Genomic DNA, 8,024 nt, shown 5'->3' on the forward strand with positions numbered 1-8,024 from the left:
TGGAGGGCAGAGCCCCTCCTGGGGTCCTGCCCAGGGACCCTAATGTCCCCCTCACCGCTAATTATCGGGGGACTCCAGGCACTGAGCAGAGAGGCTCTGAGCCCCCAGCCTTCATTCTTCATGGTAGCCCAGTAGAAGTGCAGACTTGGTGCCCCAGGGGGAGCTGGGTCCCCTCATCCTTGTCTGGTCAAGTCAGCAGGTACCCTGTAGGGTCCCAGGGGCATGTGTGGGAGGGACCCAGGCACTGGGGACCCGCCTGTGCTTGTCCTCGCCACCCTGCAGCTTCCCTGCCCTGATGTGAAGGTAGAGGCAGCACTGAAACACCCCACACAAGGAGGGGGCGTCTACTGCCAGGAGCTCCTCTCCCTGAACAGCACCATGTTTATACTTCCCGACACGTGGAGCTGGCAGAGTTCTCCCTGTTACTTCTAAGTGGAAAATGAGGAGGTGGGGCCTCAGTGGGGCAGTGACCCAAGCCAGGGATGATAGAGACCTGGTCCACCCCCCCACCCCACCCCCGCCCTTTCATCACCTGCCTGCGATTACACTGTCTGATCTCCCCTGCCTGACCTTAGTTTCCCTGCTTTAATGTGAGAAGGGCGGTACACCTACCCCTAGGGGGTCCTCGGCAGCGAACGGAGCGCGCTGAGCCCTCCTTGGGCTCTGGGTTTGACTGAGGGGTGCCGTTGTGGGAGGCGGGAGTTAGCATGGTTTCCCTGGAGGGTCTCACAGAGCAGCTGGGGCCAGTTCCAGCTGCAGCCACTTCTCCCCAGAGGACAGGTGGTCTTGCTTCTGGAAGGCTGAAGGTAGTGCACTGTGGACACACCCATGCCCTGGAAAGCTGTCAGCACTGGACCCAGGCTTCCCCCCTCCCAGGCCCCTCGGCTCAGGACCTGCCCTGGGGTTGGATTTCTACTTCCTCTGTAGGCCGAGCCAGTCCCTGCGTTTAGTCAGCCTTCCTGGTGTATCCAGCCCTGGCCCCGGACATAAAGCCCAGTTGACAACTGAGGAAAGAGGGTTATGAGCGCTGGTCCAAGTGCTGCTGGGGTCAGAGTACCGAGAGCTGCTTGACCTACCCACAGGGTGACACCCGTCCTGAGCTGTAGCGCCTCCCCCACACACAGTGCTTCCTTCCTCGGGGGGCCCTCCTTCCCGAGGATGTGAGCCGAGGACGGCACCCTGGCAAAGCAAGGAAACTCCGCCTGCCACTCCCCGCCTGCCTTGTCTTCGTCCTCATCCTTGTCCTATCGCTGTGCCCGCCCCAACCCAGCACCTCCCGGGCAGCCGGCAAGGGGGAGCAGAGACCTGGGCGGGGGGTGTTGCTGATGAGAGAACCAGGGTGGCTGCTGGTGGCCCGCGTCCAGTTGGGGGGGAGCGGGAGGGGGTGTGGTGGCTTCTCAGGCCCAACCGTGCCTGCTCCCTTGAGCCACATGGCTCTCAGCTGGGAGGGAGAAGGGCTCTCCAGCATCTGAGACCCCGGCGTAGCACTACCTGCGGCAAAAGTAGTGAAGCGAGTCCAGCTTCACCACAGGGTCTCAGCCATGCCGGTCATGTGCAGCCCTACCCTGGGGGGACCGTGTGTCCTGGAGGTGGCTGGGCCACTTTGCACAGCAGCGGGTAGGCCTGCGTCTTCTGCCTTGTAGGGCAGTCATCCAGGTGTTGATGACCATGTATAGGCACCTGTGGCTGAGGATTTGGAGAAGCGTGGGTGGTCTGGCCCGCATTAGCAGCTACGCATTACAGACACCCAAGAAGTTAGAAAGAATCCGCTTTAATGGCCTGTGTATGTTTCATCAAAGTCTGCTGCCTGGGCCTATAGCTTTGTTCGGGGCCTCATGCTTCAGTCACATGTCTATCCTCTATTCTCTGGCAGAAGGACTCATTACTCTTATATCACGTGGACTCTTGATTTGTTGAGGCTTTTTCCTGCCCCATCTTTCATCTTCCCTGAGTTGCTTTGGGAAGAACCGACTCTGTCCTGGGCCTGGGTCTCCCCCTCCATGCTTCTCGATCCCCTGAATAACCACTGCACCGTCATCTTCTCGGTTCGAGGCCAGATCTCCACTGGCCACGTAGGCTCCCAGCTGCAAGGTAGACACTCCTGCCCCTCGGGCTGTGTTTAAGGAAGCTGCCCCATCTTCTGTCCAAGTTTTTAAAACCCTGCTTGCGGGTTTGCCTGGCCTCCTCCCACACTCGTTAGTCAGGAGAAGGCAGCATTCCTGCGGGGGATGTTGTCCTGCCCTAGGCCACCTCTAGGTTGTGTTGTCCTTCCCAGTCAGAGAGGAGCCTGGTCACAGAGATTATGCCCACAGCAGCCAGAAATGCTGGAGCCTCTGCTGCTGCTCTTTCTGAACGGCCACGCTAGCATTTTCCTGTGGTTCTTTTAGTCCTGGTGGAGCAGGAAGAGCTTCTTGAGTCATTTTTCTCAAACATTTGGTTTGACAGTTTGGCCATTTCAACAGTAGAACATGAGGATTCCTGCTTTTATGGTGGAGTTGGTAGAAAAGGCTGGGAATAGGTTGTTGTTTTATTGGCGCACAGTTGGTTTACAAGGTTGTGTTAGTTTCAGGTATACAGCAAAGTGATTCAGTGTTTTTTATATACACACACACATACACACACACGTTTTATATATATGTATGTCTGTATATGTATATGTGTATATATGTATTCTTTTTCAGATTCTTTTCCGTTATAGGTTATTACAAGACATCGAGTATTAGTTCCCTGTGCTATATAGTAGGACCTTGTTGTTCATCTATTTTATGTATAGTAGTGTGTATCTGGCTAATCCCAAACTCCTAATTTATCCCTCCCTCCGCTTTCCCCTTTGGTAACCAAAAGTTTGTTTTTGATGTCTGTTGAGTCTGTTTCTGTTTTGTAAATAAGTTCTTTTGTGTCATATTTTCGATTCCACATATACAAGATATCATATGATGCTTGTCTTTCTGTCTGACTTCACTTAATATCATAATCTCTAGTTCCATCCATCTTGCTGCAAGTGGCATCATTTCATTCGTTTTTAATGGCTGAGTAATATGGGAGTAGGTTTTGGTTGCAGTTCCGTCACCTGCTGGTGGCAGCATGAGGTGGTGAGGAGGTGCCAGAGGGAGAGCTGGGACCCTTGAGTTCTCTGCTGGACCATCACTACCTGATCGTGACCTTGGACAAATCATGTCATCTCTCTGGTCTCAGTTCTTTCACTTTTTTAAAGGAAGATGTTAGAAGCTTGATCTCCAAGTTTTTCTGATACCAGCCCTCAGAGTGGCTGCCCTTGGTCCAGCTCCTGGAGCACCCCTGGGTCTGGACCCACTCCCAAGGGGTGCTGCCTCCATCTGTTCAAATGGCTTCCTGAGCCTCATCCACCCCATTCGTTCATGATTGTCCAGGGAGCTCTCCTGGCTCTGCTCGCTCATCTGTCTTTTGTTTCTTCTAAGATGCATGATGCTAATTAATAGACGCTGAATCATTTTGTACCAGGTCAAAAAAGAAAAAAAGACTCCGAGGAGTCTTCAGCTCCTCCATGCTGTATTGCAGGTCTCTGAAATGTGGGGTGGGGTCATACGAGGTGGGGGCTCAGGGACAGTGGCCGCATAAGTGGCATCATGCGCTCAAGACCCGCTGAGTCTTACTTAGGTCAGTGGAGCAGCCCTTAGCCCTTCCTTCCTTCCCCTGGCCTTACCACAAGGCTACATTCTCAGCATGCGACCCACCAAGGCCAGAACTCATCTGTCTTGTTCACAGTGAAATCCTCAAGACCTAGAACAGAGTCTGGCACTTGGTAGGCGCTCAGTATATGTTTTTGAATGAGTGATGAGCAGCTCCAAGAACGGGCCCATCTCCGACCCGCTGTGTCCAGCAGGTTTGGCAGTGTCTTCCCGAGCCTCAACATGGCAGTGAAACGGCGGGAGCAGGCCTTGCAGGACTACAGGAGGTTGCAGACCAAGGTGGAGAAGTACGAGGAGAAGGAGAAGACAGGCCCGGTGCTGGCCAAACTCCACCAGGTACCAGGGAGAAGGGGCTGGGGGTGGACAGGGGGCCACGTGGTCCCATGAGGCAAGTTCCTCCTTCACTGAGGGACCAAGACACCAGATGTTCTGACACCCCCCCCCTCGCCCCCCCACCCCCACCCCCTGCACACGCACACACACACCATGCTCCAGCCAGGATGCTGAGTGAGCCAGTGAGAGTGATGACACCTAGGATCTTGCTCCCCAGGCCCGAGAAGAGCTTCGGCCTGTGCGGGACGACTTTGAGGCCAAGAACAAGCAGCTCCTGGATGAAATGCCGCGGTTCTACAACAGCCGACTGGACTACTTCCAGCCCAGCTTTGAGTCCCTGATCCGAGCACAGGTGAGGCCCTGCCACCCCATCCCAAATGATGGCCCTTGGGAAGCAGTCGTGGGCTTTGGAAACCCATCCCATCCCATGCCAGCACTGCTCCGAGGGCACCTCTGGTTGTTGGCTGGAATTCCTCCTTTGGTTCCTCCGTTGCTCTTTGGTTAATCCCAGCCTTAGGACGAGGTCCCTTGTTGTCCAAGAGTTCTTCCCTCAAGGTCTCTCTCTCCACTCACATTCTACCACGAGCAGCGAGAAGTAACCAGGCTACACCTCCAGCACCTCACCCCGATGGGGAGGGAGGTCCCTTGCCTGGTGGGCTCAGGTCAGGAACAGGGGCCACGGGGTGAAGGCCTTTTTCTGAGGACCCTGCACCACCCCCCTTCCCTAGTTAGTCCTTTTCTTTTGATGGAAGACTAGGGGGTGTCTTGACTTTTAGCAGCCCTTGGCGGCGTCCCTAAACCCTGGAGAGAGCCATGCTTAGCGCCCTTGCCTGGGTGCCAGGTCGTGGTGCACGTTTCAGTGGAAAGGCAGGCCGGCTCCAGCTGGGCGCAGGTGGAGGCGCACCACAGCAGCACTGGGGCTGAGACCCCCGCCTCCTGCTACTCAAGGGTGTAAAGATGGAGTGTGGCTCCTGCCCTCCTTCCCCTCCCCCACATTCCTCAAACCATTAGCAGGGATTATTCTCCCCGTTTGTAAAAGAGCAAAGGTTGAGGTGCCAAAACCAAGAGATCTTCTCCATGTGGGACCCCTGCGCCCGCCCCCCCCCCCCCCCAGGTGATTGCAGGTGCTCAGCATCCTGCCACCTTACCCACCAGGTAACAAAGCTAAAGGCTCAACATGACCCACCGGGCTCCAGCCCACCTCGGCGCTTGGCCTGAGTATCTGGCGCCCTCCAGTGGACACTCTCGTTCTTGCAGACTCCACAGGGAAAAGCCTGATTCCTGCCTCCCAGCCTGAGTCCTTGGAGAATACCAAACCCCATGGGAATCATGAGATCAGGACACTTGGGATCAGCAACGCTGAGCAGGATTAATGTTGCAGCTGGGACTTGTTAGTGACCATTTCCCCGGGAGCTCAGGGAAAATGAGGCAGAGAGCTAAGTGCATCAGGGCGTGGACGGTTCCCACACTTGCCCTCAGAGCACTGCCCCTGGAGGTTCAGGCTTCCTTCCATCAGCTTCACCCTGGGCCAGGGACAGTGTGTTTCAGGAGGCCTGTGCCTTCCCTCTCCTGTGCCACTGCTCCCAGACCCCCAGCCACCTGCCCTGCGCCGTCCACCCTGCTGTTCATAGGAGGAAGCTCCACGGCGCCCAGATTGGGAGCCAAGGATGCCCTGTAACCAGGCAGCGGAGTGGTGGGGGGTTGTTTACTGCCTCGGCAGCGCCAGCCTCCCCCTCCCACGGCTGCTGCTGCCATTAGTCACTGGAGAAGTGAGCATTCCTAGTGACTCAGCCTGCGCAGTGCGGCTCAGGGCAGGGAGTTGGGGGAGGGTGGGCCATCCCCCTCCCTCCCCCAGCACTAGCCCAGGCCCTGTCCCCTCAGGTCACGACAGTGTTTGGAGACCTTGACCTAGCTCCCCCTCAGCCCAGTGGAAACCCAGCTGTGGGAGTGTGGTAGACATGGCCTGGCCTTGCCAATAATAGCACTCCAAGTTTCTAGAGGAGGAGAGTTCCTTCTCCCTGGAGACAACTTGGAGCTGGAGATGGTAACACGCAGGGGTGTTGGAGTAGTGTGGAACGCTTTCTTGAAAGTGCACGCTTTCATTTGGTCATGGGGTGGAGACTGAGGCAGCAGTGGCCCCTGGCCTCCTCCCCTGGGCCTGCTGAGCCCGCAGCCACCTGAGAGCTGCCGACGGGTCCCCCCACTCCTCAGCCCGCCCGCACCTCATTCCTGTGCGCCTCTCCTACTCCACCTCTGGTGCCTGCACAGAAAGAAGCACAGAAACGAGCCCGGCCTCTGGGCCCTGCTTTCCTGGCTCTGCAGCTTCGGTGCCTGGTGGTTGCCTGAGGTGACTGATGGTGGTATGAGCTGGGAAGGGACAGAGGCTAGAACCATGTCCCCTCTCTCACCTTTACTTCTTTGTCCCACGGGGTTTGGGGAGCTGCTGTGCCCTCTCTCCACAGACAAAAGGCTCTCCTAGCTTCTATAAAGCAGTTAGCCCCTGGTCATGGTGCCTGACTCCCTATGCCCCACCCCCAGGACCCGCCAAGGGCCCACCCACTCCCCGCAGCCCTTCCCCCTCAGCTGCTTAGAGAGCTCAAAGGGCAGAGCCCCCACCTCCACCTCATCCAGGACTTGTTGCTCCCCTCTGCCACCCAGGCAGTGGGCAGTGAACTTTCCTGAAGGGCTTGGGCCTGTGGTTGCTGTGCAGTTCAAAGGGAAGGGCGGTGGTGAAGGAAGAAGTGGAATCGAGCCCTGCTCTGCTCGAGGGAACAGCAATAGGCAGGCCCACAGGCTCCAGTTCTCTGGCCCCATCCATCCTGCTGTGCCCAGGGCTGCAGTGTGTGGGGCCTCGAGGCCCTGGAGCCCAGCACCTGCTGACCGCCCCCTGCTCCCACCCCAGGTCGTGTACTACTCAGAAATGCACAAGATCTTCGGAGACCTGACCCAGCAGCTTGACCAGCCCGGCCGTCCTGATGAGCAGCGGGAGCGGGAGAACGAGGCCAGACTAAGTGAGCTCAGAGCCCTCTCTATCGTGGCCGATGACTGAGCCTGGCCCTCAGAAGACTCTGGAACACAAGTCAGCCTCTCTAGCCTGCCCTTTTCAAGCTTAGGCTCAGGCATCAGCTAACACAGGGCCCTTCCCTCGGAGAAGTATGGGGATAGCAGTGGCTCCCTCTCCACCTCCCCAGCCCTTGTGGGAACGAGCCTGGCACCAGAAGCCCCAAGCAGGGTGCTGTCTCGCCACCTGTAAGCAAGAACTCGCAGACAGGTAAGCAGTGTAAGACTGTCTTAGTCCCTGAAAAGAACCGTCCAGAGTGCATCCTGGTCTAGGGCCGGAGCCTGGGCTCTGTCAGCTCCCTTGAGGCCTTAGCCTGGCTTGCACAGTTGGGATCACATCTACCTCCAAAAGGGCCACCCTGGGGTCACCCATCCTCACTGCCTTTTCACCTCAGACTCACCTTTTCTGGGAGAGGCGCAGGTTCCTCTGCCCCGGGGAACACGAGAGCCACACTCTTCCTAGCCCCAACAGGCCCCTCACCCCAGCCTCCCGACATGACAGCGGCTGGCTCGGCCCACTTCTAGCCTTTGGGTCAACTGCAGGGCAGAGCTCCAAGCCTTACAGGTTCCCTAGGACGCTGGGACTCAATGCCTGTAAATATCCTACCACACAGAATGTCACAGACTGATTCACAGGCCTCAAAGCAAGAACAGTGGGTTTATGTCTCACCTGATTATTTGGAATTTTATTTTTCCAAGTTTTCAATAAAATGTTCATATATTATTGTGCTGTAACTAGAGAAAGGAAGAGCCACCCCAAGTCTTTCTCAGGGTTAGGCTGCCGCCTGCCAAGTGGGCTGGACCCCACAGCATCCCCTCTCCTCACCAGCAGGCAGCAGAGCCCAGAGCTGTCGTGTGTCCCCCGCCCCACGTGACACCTCCATCCAGCAGAGGCTGGTCGGGAGGCGGGCAGAGCCCAGGCAGACCCAGAAGAGCAAGGGGAGCGCTATGGAGGACACTTGG

The 8,024-nt window shown here is 56.9% G+C and overlaps 1 protein-coding gene across 2 annotated transcripts in view; it reads left to right on the forward strand.

The window, feature by feature from the left end:
- Positions 1–7,946, forward strand: part of BIN3 (bridging integrator 3) — a 45,875-nt gene extending 37,929 nt beyond the window's left edge. Inside the window, exons 7-9 of one of the 2 annotated variants that reach the window (XM_057721191.1) lie at positions 3,860–4,004; positions 4,219–4,353; positions 6,904–7,946. In XM_057721191.1, coding sequence (XP_057577174.1) covers positions 3,860–4,004; positions 4,219–4,353; positions 6,904–7,050 — 427 coding nt within the window. In that variant the 3' untranslated portion in view covers positions 7,051–7,946. The remainder of the gene's footprint in view (positions 1–3,859; positions 4,005–4,218; positions 4,354–6,903) is intronic. The other variant, XM_057721192.1, reaches the window with a different exon arrangement.
- Positions 7,947–8,024: the final 78 nt, after the last annotated feature.

The sequence above is a fragment of the Hippopotamus amphibius genome, chromosome 2, assembly GCF_030028045.1.
Source record: "Hippopotamus amphibius kiboko isolate mHipAmp2 chromosome 2, mHipAmp2.hap2, whole genome shotgun sequence".
NCBI classification, from domain to species: domain Eukaryota; kingdom Metazoa; phylum Chordata; class Mammalia; order Artiodactyla; family Hippopotamidae; genus Hippopotamus; species Hippopotamus amphibius.